We start from the raw sequence: 25103 nt of genomic DNA on the forward strand, positions 1-25103 counted from the left end.
TATTCATGCCTCTCATTACTTTGAATACCTCAATCAGGTGTTATGATGCAGGATAAGTTATTACTGAAGCAGCTTAAGATAAATGGACCTGGGATACTTCCCTGAGCAACTCCTGAAAAATGCACTAGGCTGTGATGATTTAACTCCAACGAGAACGACCACCTTCCTCTTTACTAGAGATTCTCTTGATGCCACATTCAATCAAATGTGATTTTGCTGTCAAGAAAATTCAATCTCTCACCTCTTGAACCTTGCTCTTTGTCAGAGTCCTTGCTGGTTCTTTGGAAGAGTTATCCAATTCATTCTAATCTCAGATTGTTTCCTCATAGCTATGCAAGGATTTCTTCTTCAAGTATTCATCTGATTCTCTTCAGGCCACACATTCAAGGTTATCAAAGTTTTATTTATTCTCCCTCCCCATCCCACAAATACCTTACATCAGTATCCTCAGTACAGCCTTTGGCTGAGCACTGAGTGGCAGACTGATTTTCAAGACAATCTGCACTTGCTAATTGCAGACGTCCAAAGATGTGGCCAATGTTGAGAGGTAACGATGCTGAACACTTGACATTCCAAAACCCTTTCAAATTCTGGGGAATTGTTTCTAAATGGCAACAACTTTCAACAACAAATTGGCAAAAACTGTTGAAAACATTTTGTCTAACAATACTGTACTAGTGAAAAATACCTCAAAGTAAACACTGAAATCCTTCCAAATAATGCATTTTCAGTTATCAGGGTTGTATTAACAATACATGTTATAATGTTTGACTAAACCTGGTGTGTCAGTGCAATACAACGAAAAAGGAGACAATCTATAATTTGTCTGCAACCAGAATTCAAAGGAAATAGTACAACTAAAAATAATTACACTCACTTGCAGGCCTCCCAGAGGAAGCCTCATCCTTCTCCTCTGTCTCCAGGTTCCAAGTAACTCTCTTGACAATGGGTTTGGTTTTCACTCCAGTGCTTTGGGAACCTGTTTCACTTGTGGTCTTCGCTTTCACAGGCTCTGCAGATTCCAGCAGTGAAATTTCCTTGTAGTCCTTACTGCTTTCTGTTTTCATCGATTCTGGCTTTCCCTCCAATGAGTCATTTTCAATCACATCACTCCGTGCTTCCTCTTGCTTATTTAAAATGTTTGAACCAAAGCTAACTGGCATAGTCTCATGATTTGGTTCATTGTTCTGGGAGCAGGAACCTGCTGCACTGTCTAAGTGTTCGTTTTTAACAAAATTTACTGTTTCATTAAATAGAGTGCTGGAGTTTTGTTGTTCCTCAATTGTACTCACATCTGCTGATTCTTCTGGGTTTTCTACGGATACCAGAGAATCTGTAGAGGTGGAATTCTCTGTTACAGGTAAAAGCGTATCGGGTTTAGCTGGCGAATGATCATTAGATGGTTCAGCTTCAGGTCTCAAGGCTGCTTCTTCATTTACTGACAAGAGTGGAATCTCTTCCTGTTTGCCAAGACATATTAATGGAATAGAAACCTCATCTGGAACAGCAGACTCTTGATAACAAGGACTTTTGACTCGGGGAAACTCAGACACAGTACTGGGACTTTTCATTATTGTGTCAGCCTGGCTTGTGCAAGAGCTAATAGTTTCCCAAATGTGGTCAACTCCAACAGAAACATCAGTAATAGTTTCTCCTAAGCTCTCACTTTTACAGCTGGAGTCCTTGTTTTGATCAAGAAGTTCTTTATGTTTTTCTTCTTCCTGTGTACTGTCAATGTACGGCGCTGGTTCCTCTTTAATGGCTACTGTGCAGGACGAGGTCTGAACAGCTGGTGTAAAGTTACTTTCCTGCAACCTTTGAGCCTCACAAGAAATAAACAATTCATTTGCTGAGTCTTCCCTCTCCAAAGGCTCATTATCTCTGCAAGTTGAAACTTTCTTCTGCAATTGATCCTTTTCACCAAATTTGATTTTTTCTTGAAAGACAGTTTGTTTTCTATCTACTTCTGGGAATTGACATTTTGACTGGGAGCACCTATCTCTCGATCTTGATCTACTCTGGTCTTTAGACCTGGAACGGGTTCTTGATCGAGGTCTTGGCTTTCTTCTTTCCCTGGATCTGGATCGAGTCTTTGATCTTCTCTTTTCCCTTGACCTGGTCGATTTTCTCTTCTCTCTGGAACTTGATCTTGTCCGTGATCTTTTCTTGTCTCGAGAGCTGGATCTAGACCACGATCGCCTTTCTCTGGAACTTGATCTCGACCAGGACCTCAGCTTCTCCCTAGATCTAGGCCATGCTTTTTTCTTATCTCTGGACCTTGACCATGATCTCGAGCGCCTTCTCTCCCTGGACCAAGAGGTTGAGCGTCTGCTTCGTCTATCGTATTGTTCCCGACTTTGCTCCCGTCGGTACAGCTTCCGCTTTCCTTTCTCACTGCTGCTCCAAGAGTGCCTGGAGGAGCCTTTGTGATCCCTTGATCCTGATATTCTCCTCCTTCTCTTGTGACTGTCTGTAGATGTAACAGAGGAGGAACTACCTGACCTCCTTTCTCGAGACCTTGATCTGGAACGTCTTCCTCTTTTCTCTTTGATCCTATCTTGTTTAGGCTTTCGCCTTCTAAATTTCTCGGAGCTGCTGGAGCGAGACCTTGACCGAGATTTTGATCTCCGTCGTTCCCTTGAACGGGACCTTAACTTCTTCCGTTCTTTTGATCTTGACTTTGACCTGTATACTTTGTGTTCTTCAGAGACCGAGCTCTTACATTTGTGTTGGCTGTGGGAACGTGATCTTGATCGTGATCTCGAATGAGCCTTTGATTTGGAGTGGACCTTTTTATTCACTGTTTTTCTTAGTTCATTTTCTGATGAAGTATCTGCATCAGTTCGCACACAAGCGGGAACGATCGTGGTGACAACTTGTAAAGCACCGTCTTCAGAGCATACCGAAGAATTAATGCCATCACTGTCTGTAGTTATAGTCTGTTTTTCAGACTGTTTGTCATTAGATGTTGAAAAGTTGCAATATGCTTGTTTCGTGCGTTCATTGTCCCACTTTCTCATGTCAGATTCTATGTCCAATTTTATATCTTTGTCCTCAATGTTAGCCTGAGGTTCACTAATAACTTCTGCTCCAGAGGTCAAAGAAGGTGCAGTAAAAGACTTACAGCTATCAGGACTGTCAGCTGGATTCCCTGACGTTAGAGCTTCAGTTTTGATTTTATAAGGCTCTGTTTGCTGTGTGCAAGATAGCTGTGTGGTATTGGTATTAAAATAAAGGCTTAATGTATTAGTCGTGTGTTCATTTCCTTCAGAAATATCATTATTTCTGGGCACTGGGGATTCGCCTCCAGATCTTGACTCATTCCGATCAGGAGTGGAATTTGATGAAGATGGATCAGAACCAGTAGGTTCAAATGGATCATATATCTCATCTATTTCTTTTTTTATGTTGCGTTTCAATCGAGAAGTATTTTTGCCGCTTTTGCTAAAATGCTGAACTTCATCATCTGTGGGTTCAAATGGGTCGTAGGCATCCAATTTCGGCAGACTAGTCAAATGACCAGTACTACTTGTCACTTTTGTACAACCCTGACCAGATGAGCTAGAAACCAAGTCCCGAGCTTGGTGTTTTTCTTGGAAAGTACTGGAGCAGCCAGTCGAACCTGTAATGGTGGAAGATTGATGTCTTTGTTGGACAGGTCTTTCAATATTCTTTCCGCTATTGCCCAATTCCATAGGTTTTGTAGCCTGGCTATTCTGTTCATTACCTGTAAGTCTGTTAATACAGGCTCGAGGTACTCCATTGCTTTGTTTGTTACCAGTTTGAAAGCTTAAACTACCAGTTTGGTTCTTGATCTTTGGTATCCTAGGAAATTCTGATATATCAAGTCTCTTAACAGGTGATTTGGGTGCAACTCTGTTCAGTGTGCCTATATTGTTTTTAAAAAGCAAATTGGAGGCGCTATTCAACCATTTGAAAGGTGTAAAGCCACTGGTACTCTTTTGACTGTCCCCAACACTTTTACTAAATGCTCCTGTCCTTTGTGTATTGAACAAAGAAACAGATTCACCTGGCGCAGGACCAACTGATATTTCAGGCATTGGAGTAAATGTTCCCGAAAAGGCAGGTCTTAGATTGCTGGATGCTGTTTGTTGCCTTGGCTTGGACGTTAAGCCAGATGTGGACGGCAACGTACCCAAGACATGTTTTGCAGTATTAGTTGCAGTTTCCTGATCCTCTTTCAAGGCGCTTACAGAGATCCCTGAGATGCAAGAACTTGTTGACGAACATCTATTAGATGTCTCACCAGTTTTGCTGTTACTTGATGTTGATTCTGCAGGTTGCCCTAATGTAACAGCAGAAAGGAAATTCTACAATTAATACATTACACAACACACATTTATAAAATGTATTGCCCAGAAGTTAGTTTAAGAAAAAAAATGTCAAGACCTTGAGTGCAGAATAACAGTTCAACATGATAACACAACATACTTAAGGAACTTCAGTTACATGGAGAGATTGGATAAACTGGAGCTCTTTTCCATAAAGCAGCACACTTAAGAGGAGATTTAGTTGAGGTGTCCAAGGCAATGAGGGCGCATGACAGAACAAGCAGGGAAACTGGGAATGTAGGCGAACGGGAGACAGACTAACATGGACTTTTCTGATCCATCTAGAAACTGATAGAGAAAGCAAGCATGAACTTATCAAGATGGTTGAAACAATGCAATAGGATCTGAACAAATAGGCTGATGGCCAAACAGATTTTTCTGATAACATGAAAGAAATGAAATTTAGTGAGTGATGTATGGAGATTATTTTGGGAAGCAAGGGAAAGCAATAAATCAGAGAACTACTATGGACTATAAAGATCATGAAAGCAAATATGCTGACCAGAATTCTACTATAAATTGGTGTCTAAAAATAACTAGATGCACCGTCTTGGATAATACCTCGATCTTTAGGCTTTAGGCTTCCATCCCTATTGATTACAACATCAGAACTGTCCATCAGTAAGACATTCTGTCCTGCTAGGATACTTCCCAATACATCGGGTACAGGCGGAGCTTCTGGTATGCCCTCCTGGGCAACAACTGGAAGTCTTCCATTCCTGTCACAAGGAAAAGATTCAATCTCTGTTTAAACATTCTCTGCCATTGAAGTAAGTCATTTCCAAACAAGTGACTGTAAGACTAATAGCAAAGTAAAAACTGAAGAACTGTGGATGCTGTAAGTCAGAAACAAAAATAGAAGCTGCCGGAAAATCTCAGCAGGTCTGGCAGCATCTGTGAAGACAAATCAGAGTTAATATTTCGGGTCTGATGACCTTTCCTCCAGAAAATGTCGGTTTAAATGCAGAAGATAGGGTAGGGGAGGAGATAAGGAGCAAATGACACGTAGGGATAGATCCTAAAGAGACAGAAGTCAGTCAGAGACAAAACAGTGGGTAACGATCTGGCTGGGAGAGGGCAGTACTGCGGCTCAGTGGTTAGCACTGCTGCCACACAGCATCAGGGACCTACATTTGATTCCAGCTGACTGTCTGTAGAGTTTGCACATTATCCCCCAGTCTGCGTGGGTTTCCTCCAGGCGCTCCTCCCAGTTTCCTCCCATAATCCAAAGATGTGCAGGTTAGGTGAATTGGCCATGTTAAATTGTGCATAGTGCTCTGGGATATGTGGGTTAGGTGTATTAATCAGGGATAAATGTAGAGTAATAGGGCAGGGGAATGGGTCGAGAGTGTGGTGCTGGAAAAACACAGCAGGTCAGGCTGCATCCAAGAGGCAGGAGAATCGACATTTCGGGCATAAACCCTTCATCAGGAAAGGGGAATGGGTCTGGGTGGGTTACTCTTCGGAGGGTCGATGTGGACTTGTTGGGCCAAATGGTCTGTTTCCACACTGTAGGGATTCCAGGGAAAGTGAATAGCTGTTAATGGAAACTGTTAGTGACTAACAATGCGACAGAAATATTGGGAGAAAGAAACTGAGTCTTTACAGGAAGCAGGGTGCAAGGTTGTATTGTCCAGATAGCTCTGGGAGTTGGTGGGTTTCTGGTGGATATACCACAATTTTTTTTGCGGCAGAACATGGATGCATTCCGCAAACCGGTCACCCAATCTACACTTTGTTTCCCAAATGTAGGTGAGACCACATTGTGAGTAGCGAATGTATTAGACTAGATTGCGTGACGTGCAGGTAGAGTGCATGCTTGGGGGGGAGTGACGGTGTTAGACAGTGAAGTGTCCGACTGTTGGCGTTTCTGTGTGTGCACACGGGCACTCACATGTGCATAAAAAGTGGACCAGGTTGCCCTGGAGGGAACTGTCCCTGCAAAAAGGCAAACAAGGGATGCTTTATTGTGGGGAGCCAACTGTAGTGGATTTAGCAGACAAACTGACCAGTTATCTGGACTATTTATCCTCGCACTCTGCTTTCTGCAAAGATTCCATTCCATTCCATTCTTCCTGTTCCTCTGTCTGCATTGCATATGTTTTGTTGAGGTTGCCTCCAAAACGTCCACCTCCTTCCTCAAGCGATGATTCCCCAGCACCTTTGTTGATAGGGCCCTCGATCAAGTCCGACCCATCTTCTACACTTCTGCCTTCACCCCCTCTCTTCCCTCTCACAATAGGTTCCCCATGTCCTTACCTACCATCCCACTAGTATCCACGTCAGAAGATCATCAGACATCATTCCTGCCACGTCCAGTGACATGCCATCACTAGACAAATATTTTCCTCCCTTGTCTGGCCCACTTTCCATTGGGACCATTCCCTCTGGGACGCTCTGGTCTACTCTTCCTTTACTCCCAACATTCCCTGCCACAGCCCCACGGCACCTTCCCGTGCAACCGCCAAGGGTGTAACGCCTGCCCATTTACCTCCTTCCTCTTCAGCATCCATGGGCTCAAATATACCTTCCAGGTGAAGCAGCACATTACTGCATTTCATACAATCTAGCCTAATGCATTCGCTGCTCACAAAGTGGTCTACTTTACCCTGGGGAAACGAAACATGGACTGGCCATAGAACATTTGTGTTCTGCCCACAAAAAAGACCCTGAGCTTCCAGTTGCCTGCCACTTTAACACACCATCCTGTTCCCTGGCCAAAATCTTGTCTCAGGCTTGCTGCAGTGCTCCAGCGAAGCTCAGTGCAAGCTGAAATAACAACACCTCCTTTTCCACTTGGAGACCCTGCAACGTTCTGGACTCGATATCAAGTTTAATGATTTTAGGGCCTGAACTCTCCCATGCCCTAGCTCCCAACCGCATATACCACGTGCTGTTATCACATAATGTGCCATTACACACCACTTATTGTTAGCCACCAACAGTCTCTATTAACAGCTATTCATTCTCCCAGCCATGTCGTTATCCACTGCCTTGTCTGTCCAACTGATCTTCTCTCTCTTCAGACTCTATCCCCACCTATTGGTTACTCCTTACCCCTCCTCCCACCCTATCTTCTGCATATAAACTGACATTTTCCTAGCTACAATTGGCTCTGAGGAAGGGTCACCAGACCCAAAACGTTAACTCTGATTTCTCTTCACAGAAGCATCTTCTATTTTTGTAAACAGAAAATAGACATTGTTCTAATTTGAGCTTTCAAATTGTTGGAGAATTCATAGGACATTACACATGTTCTAGAAGAAGATAGGACTACAAATTTACTCTCCACATACACAAATAGTGAAAACTGGAAATATTTTTAACAGGGAATTCTTTTCTCAATGAATTTGACCATGTGTAAACTGCCAAAGGGACCAAGGTGTTGGGTTTAAACACGACTATAATGATCAAGTTTAATGGGTCCTAAACTCAGCAGTTCAAGTCTACAGGCCACAATATGAATCAACACGGTACACCATAAACCTATTAGATCATCATGGATTGAGAACAAACAATTTCTAACTGGAACTATGAAAGCTACGATGGAGCACATCAGGAGAAAGTAGAAGCAAAGTATGCTGGAAATATTGAATAAAAATTAAGTTCAGTCAAAACTCAGCAAGTCAAGCAGCATCTGTGGTGAAAGGAACAGAATTAATGTTTCAAGCTGAATACAACTGACACTTGAAAGGAAACAAATCAAAGGGTGTTGGGGAAAGAGCAAGGGAATGGGACCAATTAAATGGCTCTTTCAAAGTAGACAGACAATTTCCTATTCTGCAACATTCTACAATATAAAAATTAAGAGTGTCTTTGCTGCGATCCACTGCCAGTGATAAGTCGCCACACCAGGAGCCAAGAGTCAACATTCAGCCTTGAATTTAAATATACAGCTATGAGATTGTTAAAATGAGATATGAGTGGACAAACAGTGAATTGGTCGAGGAGAAAAGTTATTTCCAGCTATACTGACTGAGCATTTTGTTTCAGTATATGCAAGGGAGATATACTGCAGAAAAGGTAAACCCTAAATTGGCTAAAAGCAGAATAAGTATTATAACAAATAACAGGTCGTGTGTTAAAGAATGGCATCATAATTATTACTGAAACAGGGCTTAAAAAGGACAGGAATGGCAGTTCAAGATTTCTGGTTGTAAAGTTGTCAAAAGGATGGAGGAGGAGGATACAAGATTGAGGGGTGGTGAGAAGTGGTCGCATTATTGGCTCTATAAAAAAAGCAATGAGAGCTGTGGGGAATGTTATGCTAGAAACAACGTGAACTAAAAACATGACTTGAACTGAGGAACAAGAAGAGGGCCAATCACACTGCTGTGGCTGTAGTATGGAACCTCCAACAGTTAGAGGGGCAAAGAGGGAGCAAATATGCATGCAAAGAAATAAAAAGGCAGTACAGTGAGGATTTCAACTAATTAGGATAAACTACAAACTGCAAAATTTACAGCTATGCAATATTCTTAAAACTTATTTGGGATAACAGTTTTGTAGTTAGAAAATGAAGTTTATTTTATTCATTCATGGAATGTGGGCACCACTGGTAACGTCAGCACTTATTGGCCATCCCTACAATCCATTTGCTATAGGTAGACCAACAATGCTGTTGAAAAGAGATTTCCAAGATTTTGATCCAGCAACATTGAAGGAATGACTACATATGTCCGAGTCTGGATCATCAGTGACATGGAGGTGGTGGTGTTACCATGTCTCTGCTACTCTTGTTTGTTTAGATGGTAGTGATCACAGGTTTGGAAGTTAAGAAGCCTCAGTGTGTTCCTGCAGTGCACCTTGCAGACAGTACACACTGCTGCTATTCAGTGCGTTGTGGAGGGAGTGAGTTCTTAGAAATGCAGTGCCAATCAAGCGGTCCCCTTTGTCCTAGATGGTGTCACGCTTCTGAAGTGTAGCTGGAGCTACACTCATTCAGGCAAGTGGCAAGTATCCCACCAAAATCGTGATTTGTGCCTTGTAGATACTGGTCAGGCTTTGGGGAGTCAAGAGGTGACTTACTCACTGCAAGATTCCTAGCCCTGATTTGCTCTGGTAGACAGAGTACTTACTAGCTAGTCCAGTTCAGTTTTCAGTCAATGGCGAGATCAGAGAGATTTAGTATTTTAATCATTGCAACCATAATTTAATTTGGGGTTGTTACGGAAAAGAATGGACAAATTTGGAGTGAACGTTTAACTCAGGGTAAGGTCATTTTTACCAGGCTGAGAAGTGATATGGCAAAAGTGGACTTAAAACAACAAATAAATTTAAGTATTAGAGCAGTAGGAGGAACTGTTCTATGTGGAAAGAGACAGGATTCACAACAACCATGCTCTCACAAAGAAAAAGGAACTGGTTCGAGAATCCAGATTTCTCTGGATATCATAAGTGCAAAAATAGGAAGTACGTTGGATGCTTAGAGCTCAATTCCATTAAAAGCTATGGGGAGTAGAGAAAGTGCAGGAATGAAATTCAAAAGGAAATTAGGAAATCAAACAGAGTGCATGAATTAATAATGCATCAGTAAATAAATCAAAGAGGATAACTAAGTAAGAGGTAAATCATGTGTATGGAGATGGAAGGTGTGGACATGGTTGTTAAATTAATACTTTGAGCCTGTTTTCACACAAGGAAGGGACAAAAGATGACTGCAGTTAAGTGGAAGTGTGCAATACTAGGTGAAATAAAGAGTGCAGAAGAAAACCTTGAAGTGTTTACATCACTTTTGAAAATTGATTAATCATCAGATCCAGGTGAAATGTAACCCAGTCCACTAATGCACACAAGGGACAACAGTGCTCTCAACAATCAACAGAGCTATCAAGCAGCATCTGCTCAGCTATAAACTGCTCAGTGATGCCCAGTTTGGGTTCTGCCAGGGCCACTCAGCTCCTGACTTCATTGCAGCCTTGGTTCAACCATGAACAAAAGAGTTGAATTCTACAGGTCTGGTCAGAGAGACAGCCCTTGATATCACGGCTGCATTCGACTGAGTGTGGCATTAAGGAGCCCTAGGAAAACTGAAATCAATGGGTATTGGAGACAAATTCTCTGGTGGTTGGAGCCATACCTGACACAGAGGAAGATGGTCGTGGTTGCTCAAGGTCAGTCATCTCAGCTCCAGGACATCTCTGCAGCAGTGCCTCAGGGTTGTGTCCCAGGCCCAACCATCTTCAGCTGCTCCAGCAATGACCTTCCCTCCATCATAAGGTCATAAGTGAGAATGTTTGCTCTTGAATGTACGATGCTCAGCATCATTCATGACTCCTCAGATACTGAAGCAGTCCATGTTTGAATGCAGCAAGATCTGGACAATATCCAGGTTTGAGCTGACAAGTGGCAAGTAACATTCACGCCATTAAATGCCAGGTAATGACTATCATCAATAAGTGGCGATCTAACCACTGCCTCTTGCAATTCAATGTTATTACCATCACTGAAACCCCCACTATCAACATCTGGGGGTTATCAGTGACCATAAACTCAATTGGACTCACTATATAAACACAGTGGCTGCAAGAGTAGGTCAGAGGTTAGGAATATTGCGGCGGGTAACTCACCTCATGAATTCCCAAAGCCTGTCCATCATCTACAAAGTCAAAATCAAGATTGTGGTGGAATACTCCCCACTTGCCTGGATGAATGCAGCTCCAACAACACTTATGAAGCTTGATACCATCCAGAACAAAGCAGCCAGTTTGAATGGCACTACATCTACAAGCATGCACTCCCTCGATCACCAACACTTATTAGTAGCGGTTGTACTATCTACAAGGTCCACTATAGCAATTCACTAAAGATCCTCAGACAGCATCTTCCAAACCCACTACCACTCTGATCGAGAAGTGCAAGGGCAGCAGATATAATGGGAACACCACCACCTTCAAGTTCCCCTCCAATCCACTCACCATCCTGACTTGGGAATATGTCGCTGATCCTTCACTGTCACTGGGTCAGAATCCTGGAATTCCCTCCCGAATGGCATTGTGGGTCAACCCAAAGCAGTTGGACTGCAGCAGTTCAAGGGGGCAGCTCACCACCAACTTCTCAAGGGCAACTAATGATGAGCAATGAATGCTGGCCAGCAGTGATGGCCACAACCCCACAGATTTTTTTTTAAAAGGGAGAAAATAGCATCCTTTTGCAATCCTTTTTGGCTGAAAGCATGTTGTCATAATACGGTTTCAAAGTCAGCCTAACCCCAGAAGTGCACAAATCATTGGACAAAAGTCCTAAAAGATGGCAAAAACTATTATTTAGATAGGCACAGATTAACTAAGGACAGTCAGCATAAATTTGTAAAGGTGAGACCTTGTGACTAATTACTTTATTTCCAAGGAAATAACTAAAAGGGTCAGTAAGGGTGGTATATTTGATGATGCCAACATAAATGTTAGGGAGACTTTTGTCAAGGACCAAAATAGCCCGCTCAGTGCTATAGTGGGCACACAGAGAGGGGAGCTGGAAGGAGTGGGAACCCGGAAGTCGTCAACAAAGCCTTCTGGGAAGGTAAGAGGTTCGAGTGGAGAAGGAACCCGAGACACTACATGTGTAGTGTCTCCCACCCTCCCTCCTCCTCCAACCGAAAGAAAAAGGACTCAGTCGGCTGAACAGGTAAGCTACTTAGTGTTCTTGTTTTGGAAACTAAGTGTAGAGTTATGGCAGCACAGGCAGTGGAATATTCCTCCTGCAGGATGTTTGAGGTAGGGGTAACCACCGATGCTCCTGCCGACTTCACCTGCAGGAAGTGCAGCCAGCTCCAGCTCCTCACAGACCGCGTTAGGGAACTGGAGCTGGAGTTGGATGAACTGAGGATTAGTCGAGAGGCTGAGAGGGTGATAGAAGCTACAGGGACATAGTTACACCAGAGAACAGAGGTAGCTGGGTAACAGTTAGATTTGGGAAGGGAAGGAAGCAGGCAGTGCAGGGATCCCCTGTGGTCGTTCCCCTCAACAATAAGTATACCGCTTTGGATACTGTTGAGGGGGATGCCCTAGCAGGGGTAAGCTGCAGTGACCGGGTCTCTGGCACGAGGTCCGGCTCTGAGGCCCAGAAGGGAAAGGGGGAGAGGTGGAGAGCACTAGTTATAGGAGAGTCTATAGTTAGACGGATAGACAGGCGGTTCTGTGGACATGGGCGAGGCTCTCGGATGGTTTGTTGCCTCCCGGGTGCCAGGGTCCGAGACGTCTCGGACCGTGTCTTCAGAATCCTTAAGGGGGAGGGTGTGCAGCCAGAAGTCGTGGTGCACATTGGCACCAACAACATAGGTAGGAAGAGGGGTGGGGAGGTCATTCAGGAGCTCAGGGAGTTAGGCTGGAAGCTAAAAGCTAGGACGGACAGAGTCGTCATCTCTGGGTTGTTGCTGGTGCCACGTGACAGTGAGGCAAGGAATAGGGAAAGACTGCAGTTGAACATGTGGCTGCAAGGATGGTGTAGGAGGGAGGGCTTCAAGTATTTGGACAATTGGACTGCATTCTGGGGAAGCTGGGACCCGTACAAGCAGGTGGGGCTGCACCTGAACCAGAAGGGCACCAATATCCTGGAAGGTAGGTTTACTAGCACTCTTCAGGGGGGTTTAAACTCATTTGGCAGGGGGATGGGATCCGGACTTGTAGTCCAGCAAGTAGGTTAGCTGTTTTTCAGGATGTCTAAGAATGTAGGGAGGCTGTGGAGAAGGTAGCACTGACAGGGAATACTTGCGGACACAGAGATGGGCTCAAGTGTGTATACTTCAACGCAAGGAGTATCAGAAATAAGGTGTGTGAACTTAAGGCTTGGATCGGTACTTGGGACTACGATGTTGTGGCCATCACGGAAATGTGGATAGAAGAGGGACAGGAATGGTTGACGGAGATTCCTGGTTACAGATGTTTCAGTAAGATTAGGGGCGGTGGTAAAAAAGGAGGGGGGGGTGGCGTTGCTAATTAGAAATGGTATAACGGCTGCAGAAAGGCAGTTCGAGGGGGATCTGCCTCTGGAGGTAGTATGGGCTGAAGTCAGAAATAGGAAAGGTGCAGTCACCTTGTTGGGTGTTTACTGTAGGCCCCCCAATAGCAGCAGAGATGTGGAGAAACAGATTGGGAAACAGATTTTGGAAAGGTGCAGAAGCCACAGGGTAGTAGTCATGGGCGATTTCAACTTCCCAAATATTGATTGGAAGCTCTTTAGATCAAGTAGATTGGACGGGGCGGTGTTTGTGCAGTGTGTCCAGGAAGCTTTTCTAACGCAGTATGTAGATTGTCCGACCAGAGGGGAGGCCACATTGGATTTGGTACTTGGTAACAAACCGGGACAAGTGATAGGCTTGTTAGTGGGTGAGCATTTAGGTGATGGTGACCACAATTCTGTGACTTTCACCTTGGTTATGGAGAAAGATAGGTGCGTGCAACAGGGTAGGTTTTACAATTGGGGGAAGGGTAAATACGATGCTGCAAGACAGGATTTGAGAAGCATAAATTGGGAGCACAGGCTGTCAGGGAAGGATGTCGTTGAAATGTGGAACTTTTTCAAGGAACAGATACGATGTGTCCTTGATATGTAAGTACCTGTCAGGCAGGAAAGAGATGGTCGTGTGAGGGAACCTTGGTTGACGAGGGAGGTTGAATGTCTTGTAAGGAGGAAGAAGGAGGCTTACATAAGGTTGGCAATGATCTTTTCGTCTTCACTATCAATGGGGGTGGTGCCAGGGGACTGGAGAGTGGTGAATGTTGTGCCCTGTTCAAAAAAGGGAATAGGGATAACCCCGGGAATTACAGGCCAGTTAGTCTTACTTCGGTGGTAGGCAAAGTAATGGAAAGGGTACTGAGGGATAGGATTTATGAGTATCTGGAAAGACACTGCTTGATTAGGGACAGCCAGCACGGATTTGTGAGGGGTAGGTCTTGCCTTACAAGTCTTATTGAATTCTTTGAGGAGGTGACCAAGCATGTGGATGAGGGTAGAGCAGTGGATGTAGTTTACATGGATTTTAGTAAGGCATTTGATAAGGTTCCCCATGGCAGGCTTATGCGGAAAGTCAGGAGGCATGGGATAGTGGGAAGTTTGGCCAGTTGGATAGAGAACTGGCTAACCAGTCGAAGTCAGAGAGCGGTGGTAGATGGTAAGTATTCAGCCTGGAGCCCAGTTACAAGTGGAGTTCCGCAGGGATCAGTTCTGGGTCCTCTGCTGTTTGTAATTTTTATTAATGACTTGGAAGAGGGAGTCGAAGGGTGGGTCAGTAAATTTGCAGACGAAGATTTGGTGAAGTTGTGGATAGTGAGGAGGGCTGTTGTCGGCTGCAAAGGGACTTAGATATGATGCAGAGCTGGGCTGAGGAGTGGCAGATGGAGTTCAACCCTGCCAAGTGTGAGGTTGTCCATTTTGGAAGGACAAATAAGAATGCGGAATACAGGGTTAACAGTAGGGTTCTTAGTAAGGTGGAGGAGCAAAGGGATCTTGGGGTCTATGTTCGTAGCTCTTTGAAAGTTGCCACTCAGGTGGATAGAGCTTGTAAGGAGGCCTATGGTGTATTAGTGTTCATTAGCAGAGGGATTGAATTCAAGAGTCGTGAGGTGATGTTGCAGCTGTATAGGACCTTGGTAAGGCCACATTTGGAGTACTGTGTGCAGTTCTGGTCACCTCATTTTAGGAAAGATGTGGAAGCTTTGGAGAGGGTGCAGAGGAGATTTACCAGGATGTTGCTTGGAATGTAGAATAGGCCGTACGAGGATAGGTTGAGAGTGCTAGACCTTTTCTCATTGGAACGGCAAAGGATGAGGGGCGACTTAATAGAGGTTTATAAGATGATCAGGGGAATAGATAGAGTAGACAGTCAGAGACTTTTTCCCCAGGGACAACAGAGTGTTACAAGGGGACATAAATTTAAGGTGAAGGGTGGAAGGTAGAGGGGGGGATGTCAGGGGTAGGGGCATGGAATGCACTGCCTGTGGGAGTGGCAGAGTCAGAATCATTGGTGACCTTTAAGTGGCAATTGGATAGGTACATGGATAGGTGCTTAAGCTAGGACAAATGTTCGGCACAACATGGTGGGCCGAAGGGCCTGTTCTGTGCTGTATTGTTCTAATCTGAAGATTAAAGATTATAAATGAAAAGTTAGTGGAATCCAGGAGAAAGTGGCACGTTAGATCAAAAATTGGCTCAGTGGCAGGAAGCAAAAGGTTGCAATTGATGGCATTTTTAAACTATTAGTTTTGTGGGATCATTGCTGGGTCTCTTACCATTCATTGTACAGCAAACGTTTTATTACCTGCACCCACAGAACCAGAAGTCAATCGAGAGACCCATAGAATCAATGTAAAGAAACACATTAATATACACCTTACTGTTTTCTTTACTTACAGCGTAAAGCACTTAAATAATAATGCAACTTTGTCTTAAATAAAACTTAACAGCAGACAACCTTTTCACTAGCACCCTCAAACTGGCGACTCAGACATTGTGGCGATAGCAAAAGTACAATAAACTTCCGTATTTCAGCTATATAACTTTTGCCAATTTATCGACAGTGCTGTTTCAAACAACATCTGCTGTACATATTATATACCCCTTTGTTTTGGTATAAATGTAAGGGGCAAGATTAAAAGGGTTGCAGATGGTGGATGTGGGGTGGATAATGAGGAGGAAAGCTTTAGTCTCCAAGAAGATATCAATAGATTGATGAGATAGGCAAAAAATGGCAATCTGGAGGTAACACATTTAAGGTGGTCAAGGCAAGGGAATAAGCAATAAATGATTGGATACGGCAAATCTAAAGGAAAAAGGGAACTCTGGGGTTTGTTTCTGTGGAACCCTGAAGTTATCTTCAGAACCAAGAGAAAGTTGGTCAAGAAGACATCGGGTAAACTTCTTTCACTGACCAAGATTTAGAATGAGAGATCAGAAATGAGATGAGAGATACTGGAACGATATAAAACTTCAGCTGCAGCTAAAGAACTGTTCACAGTACTGATCACACATTACAGGGCAGGTGTGATCATGTCATGGAGAGTACAGAAGAGATTTACAAGGATATTGCCAGGAATGGAAAATTTTAGCTGTGAGGAAAGATTTGATAAGACTGGTGTTCACTAAGGCGGCAAAAGGGAGAATGAATTGAGATGTATACAATTATGAGGGTGCCGTGATGTGGTTCCAAAAGAGAGGAATTATAACACAGCTTAATCTCCAAGATGCACAAAACATTGGAAAAACAGCACAAAGAGAGAAAAAAATATATTCTGATTAACAGAGAGGTCATAAGAGTCAAAGCAATTGAAGAATTCAACAGAGTTGAAGAGGAACTTTTTTCATCCAGAACGTAGCAATTGTCCAGAACAGTCTGTCTCAAAGTTAGAGCTAGAAATCCTCATCACATTATTTTTAAAAATAAATATTTTTATTGAAAAAAGGATTTTAGTTCTTTTTACAAAATTACAAAACCAATACAAAATAGTATGACAACTTTATAATATAATAGCAATAGTAGAAAACAAACTACTACTCTACTCAACAGACTACAGAAACACAAAGAAACCCTATAAAAACTACAGTTCAATTAATAACCAAGGAGAAAGAAGAAAAAATAAATAAAAAGATGAAATAAAATTAAACCAAGTTATAACAAGGTAACTTAAATGATATTCAATTAAATTACTGCACTCAACGCAATCTCAGCACAGCTCCCCACTACTGGGAGCAATAGTAAGTAGACCCATACTTGTTTGGGATTTTTCCTTCCAAGGGCCCCCAGACTGACAGACACAGTCCTCACGGCTAAACAAAGGCCCTGAACAATATAGCCGATATATCTACATCAATATCATACAAAAAGTGCCACCATGTTCTGTAAAACAGTTCCATTTTCTGGTGCACCATAATCGTAATGAAGTTCAGAGGTATGTGTTCCATGACTATCCTACACCAACTTGAGAGTTTTGGGGGATTCTCCGACATACGGCTCATTAGAATGTTCTTCCTCGTGCAAAAAGAAAGAATATTAAACAATTTCTTCTCATGCGCATCCAGGGATAGAAGATTTGGGAGACCCAAAAGGAGGGATACTGGATCCAATCTAACCACAGTTCTCAAAACCTTTACTAAAGCACTCGCTATGTCATCCCAATACCTGCCGGTCTTGTGACATGACCACAAGCAGTGAGTAAGAGTACCAACCTCTACTTTACACTTGGGACACTCCTGTCTTGAAGTTCACAAGTCGTTCTGGTGCCAGGTGAGCCCTATGGAATACCTTCAGTTGAATAGCCTGGGTCCTATTATAAATAGAGATCTTCCTAACATTTTCCCAGATATCCTCCCACATCTCTGAGGAGATTTCCACCCCTAATTCTTGAGTCCAGGTTTGATATAGCCTTTCAATGTCCTTCGAAACATTACTACCTAACAAATGATAGAGTGCACTAACAGAGAGGGTGCCCATAGACCGGAGCACTCTCTTCTCCATGTCCGATTTGTAAGGATTAACCATCAATGTAGTCCTTTTTTTGCACGGTTTCTAACCTGGAAGTAATGAAAGAGATCCTTCCTAGGCAGCTTGAACTTCTGACTCAACTGTTCGAAGGACATCATGACCTCCTCGTCAAATAAGATCTCCCAAACAGGAGATTCCTCTGGACTCCCAGAGCTTAAAGCCAGAGTCCATTGAACGCAGCTGGAATCCTGACATTCCCACTATGGGAGTGAAAGGACTCATTACATTTTTTAAAAGTTTGGATATGTACTTAAGGAGCCATAACATACAGGACTATGGGTCAAGAGCTGATAATGGCATAAAAGATAATTATTTTAGAAATAGTCTCCGCTGTGTCCTAAATCTTTCTGTGTTAATATGTAAGATGTTTAAAGATCACAGTGAAGCAACCTGATGAAATAAATCCAAGGAAAATTATGTAGGAACACCAAAGACCATAAGCCAGTGACTCATTGAACATAAATGTGAGGTGGACGGTGGGAGAATTTTCAATGGAAGTCATCCAGGCAATCATACTTAATATGGGTAACCATATTGGCTTAACATGTGTCAGGAGAGATCTTGGAATCATGTGAGATAAAATTATTAATCCATAAAATAAAAGCGAATCATGATGCCTAAGCTTTTTCTTTTTATCAAAGAACACTTAACAGTTCAAAATACAAGAATGTTAAATTTCAAACAACTGCAACAATTTATATCAGAGGAAAATAGGGTGCTGAATGGTTGGATAAGTCAACTCTGATTAGCTGAAGCATTGCTATATGAAAATAACAACAGCCAGAAGAATATGCTGCTTATTTCTTAATAAGCAGAGAACAGATCTTACTCAACCAGCCCACATATGCAAATCCCAAAACAAAGCGTCTGCTTACATATGATTCTGCATCTGAACTGTTCTGAGTGAGCTAATAGTCACATAAACAATTTAAGGTATTCATTCAAGCTCACAACATGGTTCAGTTGCTGAAAGTGACGTAAAATCATATGCAAGGACATGTTCTCTACAAGGAACTACAACATGTTCAACTCCTGTGCCAATTCTAAATTACTGGAAGCATGGGGAACTTGCAGTTCTATGTAGCTTTCGCCATGCAAGTCCTTCAACCAGAGTAGATTCGCCAATCAATTAGCATTCTTTTTCAGCAATATTCAAAACAGTATTTAGAAACAGCAAACACTGAGTTTACAAAGAAAGATGGTGCTAAACAAAACTATGCAATTGTAAGTTGTCTAATCTTAATGGGGAGGATAGGATAGGACTTTTAACATTTCTATTATGTTAAAGGGCTTACCAAACAACAAGTCACAGTAACAATCCACCAATGGACTTTCCTACCTTGAGATTTTTACAGAGATTGGTCGGGCTACAGGCCGATGAGATTGTAGAGCTGAGCGGGAAAGAATTCTTCTTTTGTTGCTAACAAGTGACCTGGGGCTTGATGTTTCCATGTCCAAAGGTCCAGGAGCACTGAAAAATAACATTTATTTCTAAATCAGTTTTCTCAAGAAGCTTAAGTTATTAGTAATTTTACATTTCAAATGACAGCCAACTAATTATTCATCCCATAAATCTAACAAGTCCTGAGGAGCTTTACAGCAAAGTATACAGCACAGAAATACATAACAAATAGACAGTTTGGCCTATTCATCATTCAATATCATCCTGGCTGACTCTGTAGCACAATTTCTCTTTCTGCCTGCTCCCCATATTGCTAAATTTCCAGACAGACCAACATTTGGTCTATTTCAGTTTTAACTACACTCAACAAAGGAAAGTCCATGATCTTCTGCAGTAGGCTATCCAGCATTAACACAATCCTACAAAATCCACCTCCTTATGTACAGGTCCTTTAAGGTCTCATCTCTATCCTGTTTTTCACCTCTTCTGTCTTGTGGCCTTTTCAACAGTCTCAAACTTTTCGTGGCTATGATCTTGAATACGCCCCCCCGAGGTCTGAGCCTAGAATTTGTAACCAAACCTCTGAGAAATACATTAGAAGAATCACATCAATAGAAAACTAACCTTTCAAATGGGTCCAGGTCATTTGGATCACCATATACAGATAATGAGGCTGCTCCAATATCTGTTCGCATAGACTTCAGGGATGGTTCCAGTGGCCTGTACACAGAGGGAACTGAAATGCCATTTACAGGCTTTCCAAGGCCAAGATTCTTTGCAATGCGTGACCGTGCTGTGAAACTTAGTTTAATCTATTTAAGAACACAAAAGTGTTACCCAGATATTTGATTGCAAATTGAGAAATACAGTACAGAACAACAATAAATGAGGTTCTCACCGCCTTCTTCTTTCCCTTCCTTCTTTTCACTTTTCTCCTCCGTTTCCTTGCAGGTTTTCCAATGACCTTAGTTCCAGATGCCAGACTGGTTTTGCCAGAAAGTTTCTTTGTTCCAGCTTTTTTCCTCTTTTTACCTGGAAAGGCCACAGTAAGGTCACATCATAAGTCAACACCTTCAAACTCTGAATGATTGCTGCATACAGAAACATACAGTCTTAACACCAAATGTCATTCTGTGACCAGAAATGCAGTCAGGCCCATTTAAAATACTCTTATTCATACTCACCATGTGCTCTCTATAACCACCAAGAGCACCCCCATGTCCTGATCCCAATCCATATGTTATAAGGAAAAAGTAAAAGAATCTTTGCTTCACTGGTTAGAACAACAGTAAGAGAAGGCCTCCATGAAATATCTAATAGAGTAACATGATATACTTGTAAATAATAGCCTGATTAATGGCAAACAAGTCACAGAAAATGCAGAAAAGTAAATTATGCAAGAAAGAAACGTTTGGAACAATTTATAAATGGACTGGCTCAATAATTCCAAGCCCTTTTTAAATAGTTCAACATTGACTGGGACTCTCAGCTGTAGTATTCAGCTGAATAAGCCTTGGTAATTTGGTGCAGCACATCTGATTTATGGTATCTTCTTCATCTAGTAGTCCCTCAAAATGAAGAGGATACTTGGCACAGAGTATAGCTGATGACAAGAACCTAGGCGAGGCTGGTACAATTGCAAAAGTTAACAGGCATTTGGATGGGTATATGAATAGGAAGGGTTTGGAGGGATATGGGCCGGGTGCTGGCAGGTGGGACTAGATTGGGTTGGAATATCTGGTCAGCATGGACGGGTTGGACCGAAGGGTCTGTTTCCATGCTGTACATCTCTATGACTCTATGATTGACAGAGTATACTTTAGAAAAGGAACCTAGGCAAAGGGATTTCTTAAGGAAGTATGGCGAAACTGGAGGGCCCTCTAATACAATGTTGGAAGTATTATTGGTACGACAAATGAGCTGAGGATGTGGACTGACATGTGAAATTGTAATGTTGTTGCCCTCACATGGATGAGGGAGAGGCAAGAATGGCAATTCAACATTCCGGCGTACTGGATCTTCAGGTGGGAGGGTGTAAAAGAGATGGTGGTGTTGTATTTGTTATTCAAGGAGTCAATTGCTGCAGTAAGGAGGGACAATATCTTGAAATATCTACCTCCTCTTGAAAAGAAGAACCAGAAGTAACATCACCCACTTTAAGAAACCAAGACCTATAAATAGAGGGGCGGGACATACCGCCAGCGCTTCACTGGAGATTCTCACTGATAATGTTACCTAGCATGGTGACGAAAAGCCTGAAAACAAACCTTCAAGCTCAGTGAGCTAACGTATATACTTATCAACCTAAGCAACAAATCTTCTCAAAAATCGCTAAGATATGACAAGTAAATCTGCGGATGACATGAAGATTGGCCAGGTGGTTGACAGTGAGGAAGATGACCTTAGGATACAAATGGATTAGTCAGATGAGTAGATCAGCGGCAGATAAATATAACCCTAAGTGTGAGGTGATGGATTTTGGAACAGGCAAGAAGGCAAGGAAGTACTTAATGAATGGCAGGAAACCTTGAGGAACAGAGGGATCTTGAGGTGCTAGGCCACAGATCCCTGACAGCAGAAGAGGTTAAAACGATGGTTAAGGCGGTATACAAGACAATTGCCTTTGTCATAATAGACACAGATTATAAGAGCAGGAATGGTATGTTAGAGATGTATGGGAGTTTACTTAACTTAAAGTACAGTACTGTGAGGAATTCTGGATTCCGTACCAAAGGAAGGATATGATTGTACCAGAGGGGCAGTAGAGGAGATTCACCAGGGTGTTGCCGGGGATGCAGCATCTTAGCTACAAAGAGAGGTTGGATAAGTTCGGGTTGGTTTTTTTTGAAGCAGAGAAGATTGGGGATCCTGATTGAGGAGCAGGAGTAGAGTAGACAGAAACCAGTTGTTCTCCTTAGTTGAACAGTCAATACCTAGAGGGTACACTTTTAAGGTGAAAGGTGTGAAGTTTAGATGGGACTTAAGGAAAACCTTATTCAACCAGAGGATACTAGTGGTCTGGATACACTAACTGGGAGGATAGTTGAGGCAAGAAATCTCACAACCTTTAAAAGATACTTGGCTGAGCACTTGAAGTGTGCTAAAATTGAAGTATGCACACCTAGTGCTGGAAAGTAGGACTCTCAGAATCACAGAGTCATACAGCAGTTAAACAGATCCTTCAGGAACAATTCCAAGCTAATCATGTTCCCATGGGCTGCATTTGGCCCATATCCCCAAATCTTTCCTATTGATGTACTTATCCAAATGTCTTTTAAATGTTGTAGCTGTATGTGTCCACCACTTTCTCTGGCAATTCATTCCACATATGAACCACTCGGTTGAAAAAGGTTGCCCCCAACTCCCCCCCCCCCACCATTGTCCTTTTTAAATCTTTTTCCTATAATCTTAAAAAATATGCCCCCTAGTTTTGAACTCCCACACGTTAAGGAACAGATCCTGGCTAATCACTTTATCTATTCTCTCTATCATTTTATAAACCTCTACAAGGTCACCCCTTAATCTCCATGCTCCAGTGAATAGGTCACAACTTATTATAACTCAAACCCTCCATTCCCAGCATCATCTTGGCGAATGATTTCTGAGTCCTTTCTCATTTAATAATATCCTTCCTATAGCAGAGCAACATGGAGCAACAGTACTCCAGGGCTTGTGTAAATTTAGTGTATTTTTGCTGGTACAGACTCAATGGACTTTAGGGCCTCTTCTGAACTGTATGGTTCCATGATTCTTTAGTTGGGTTATATACTAGTAGCCTGTTTCTGTGCTTTTCAGTACTAGTACTTGTACTGATACAACATTGAAACAAACTACAAGTATACAACGCAACTCTCTTCTTCCTATTAGCTCTCCAAACAAAGACCACCCCCTTTTCCCACCTAAAATGGTTCTCCTTGTACATGAACTGCTACTTATATTTAGAGCGTGGCAAAATTATTGCTTGCTTACTTTGTATTAGTACTAGTACAAAGTAAGCAAGTAATAATTTTGCCATGCTCCCAGTATACATAACAGTAAATGTACAAGGAAAACCATTTTTGCTGGGAAAAAGGGACGGTCTTTGATTAGAGAACTAATAGGAAAGAGAGATGAGCAATGATGTGAAAGTTAATGGGAAAACAAGAAAGGTTTTAATGAGAGTTGATAAGAAAGGAAAAAGGGCTTTGATCAGAGTAATGAGGAGAGGATAGGCTATGACACTAGAAAAATCAGGAGGGAAGTAAGGAGATTAGTGGCAGATTTTAAATTGGCTTTAATGGGGACATTAATGGAAAAGAAGCAAGTGTTTTGATAGGACAGTCAATGGTAGGAGGAAGATGGCAATATTTAGGTATAGGAGCATTAGTTTTTACACCTGTTTTTTCAAATGTTTGAACCTAGTCACAATTACCTGATCTTTTCCTACGTTTCTTTGTGCTTTGAGCTCTTGGAGCGAGAGGCCGATGATACACAGCTGTATTTAAGCCTGCAACAACTGCTTCAATAGTTTCATCTAGTAGGCTTGCATTCATCAGATACGGTGGTACATGCTGTAGATAAAAACCAGCATGAGTTACATAACAAGCCTACGAACATATTTAAAGTCTCTTTTACTGCATTCTGGTAATTGCAAATCAAGTTTCTCATTTTGTTTTAAACAAAAAGAGAAATAACTGGAAAAATTCATCAGATCTGGCAGCATCTGTGGAGAGAAAGCAGAATTAACATTTTGGATACAGTGAACCTTCTTCAGAACCTTTCTCCGCCAATTTCTGTTTTTGTTATAGATCACCAGCTCTTTAGCTTTTTTTTCCCTCTGCTTCTTTATGTTTGGCATGATACAAAATTGAAAAGTATGTTGTTCGAAAAGCACAGCAGGTCAGGCAGCATCCAAAAAGCAGGACAATTGACATTTCGGGCATAAGCCCTTCATCAGGAATTTGGGGGGTGTTGGAGAAGGGGGCTGAGAGATAAATAGGAGGGTGGGGGGGGGGGGGGGGGGTGGAAGGTAGCTAGGAATGTGATAGGTAGATGCAGATGGGGAGGGTGATGGTGATAGATCAGTGGGGAGGGTGGAGCTGATAGGTGGGAAGGAAGATGGACAGATAAGACAGTTCAAGAGGATGGTGCCAAGTTGGAGAATTGGATCTGGGGAGGTCCCTCCAACCACACTGCATCAATGTCGGCTTCGCCAGCTTCCTCATCTCCCCTTCCTCCTCACCTCATCCCAGATCCAACCCTCCAACTCGGCACCGCCATCTTGAACTGTCCTACTTGTCCATCCTCCTTCCCAACTATCAGCTCCACCCTCCGCACTGATCTATCACTATTACCCTCCCCATCTGCATCTACCTATCGCATTCCCAGCTACCTTTATGTCGCAGCTCCCCCCCCAGCACATTCCTGATGAAGGGCTTATGCCTGAAATGTCAATTTTTCTGTTCCTCAGATGCTGCCTGACCTGCTGTGCTTTTCCAGCTCCACACTTTTCAACTCTGATTTTTCCAGCATCTGCAGTCCTCACTTTTTCTCATGATACAAAATTGATTTAAAAATGAATCTTTGTTATAATAACCATGATCCCAGACAAATATTGTAATCCCAATGGTTTTACGTTTTAAAAAAGTGGTAAGAACCATGTAGTCCTTCCAATAATCCACTTCCAAACATGCTCAGGCAGCAGTGTCAACAGGATGATCGATCTTGGCCTCCTACTGAGGTCACTAACATCACAGGTGCTAATCCTGAGCCAATTTAATCCATACCATGTAATAACAAGAAATAGTTGAATGCATTAACCACAGTAAACGCTGAGGTCAGACAATATCCTGGCTGTTGTATGGAATGTGCTCCAGAACTAACCATGCCCTGGCCA

The 25103-nt window shown here is 42.5% G+C and overlaps 1 protein-coding gene across 4 annotated transcripts in view; it reads right to left on the bottom strand.

Annotated features, from left to right (window-relative positions):
- phrf1 (PHD and ring finger domains 1) overlaps positions 1 to 25103 on the bottom strand; it is a 93562-nt gene that overhangs the window by 20096 nt on the left and 48363 nt on the right. For all 4 annotated transcript variants that reach the window (XR_011963737.1, XM_072592438.1, XM_072592440.1 and 1 more), the window contains 6 exons: positions 23640 to 23778; positions 20127 to 20260; positions 19853 to 20040; positions 19166 to 19297; positions 4914 to 5071; positions 878 to 4306 (listed from right to left, as the gene is read on the bottom strand). Coding sequence is in view for 3 of the 4 variants with exons in the window: in XM_072592438.1 (XP_072448539.1) it covers positions 878 to 4306; positions 4914 to 5071; positions 19166 to 19297; positions 19853 to 20040; positions 20127 to 20260; positions 23640 to 23778 (4180 nt within the window). In the remaining variant the exon portion in view is untranslated. The remainder of the gene's footprint in view (positions 1 to 877; positions 4307 to 4913; positions 5072 to 19165; positions 19298 to 19852; positions 20041 to 20126; positions 20261 to 23639; positions 23779 to 25103) is intronic.

Source organism: Chiloscyllium punctatum, chromosome 22 (assembly GCF_047496795.1).
Source record: "Chiloscyllium punctatum isolate Juve2018m chromosome 22, sChiPun1.3, whole genome shotgun sequence".
NCBI classification, from domain to species: Eukaryota; Metazoa; Chordata; class Chondrichthyes; order Orectolobiformes; family Hemiscylliidae; genus Chiloscyllium; species Chiloscyllium punctatum.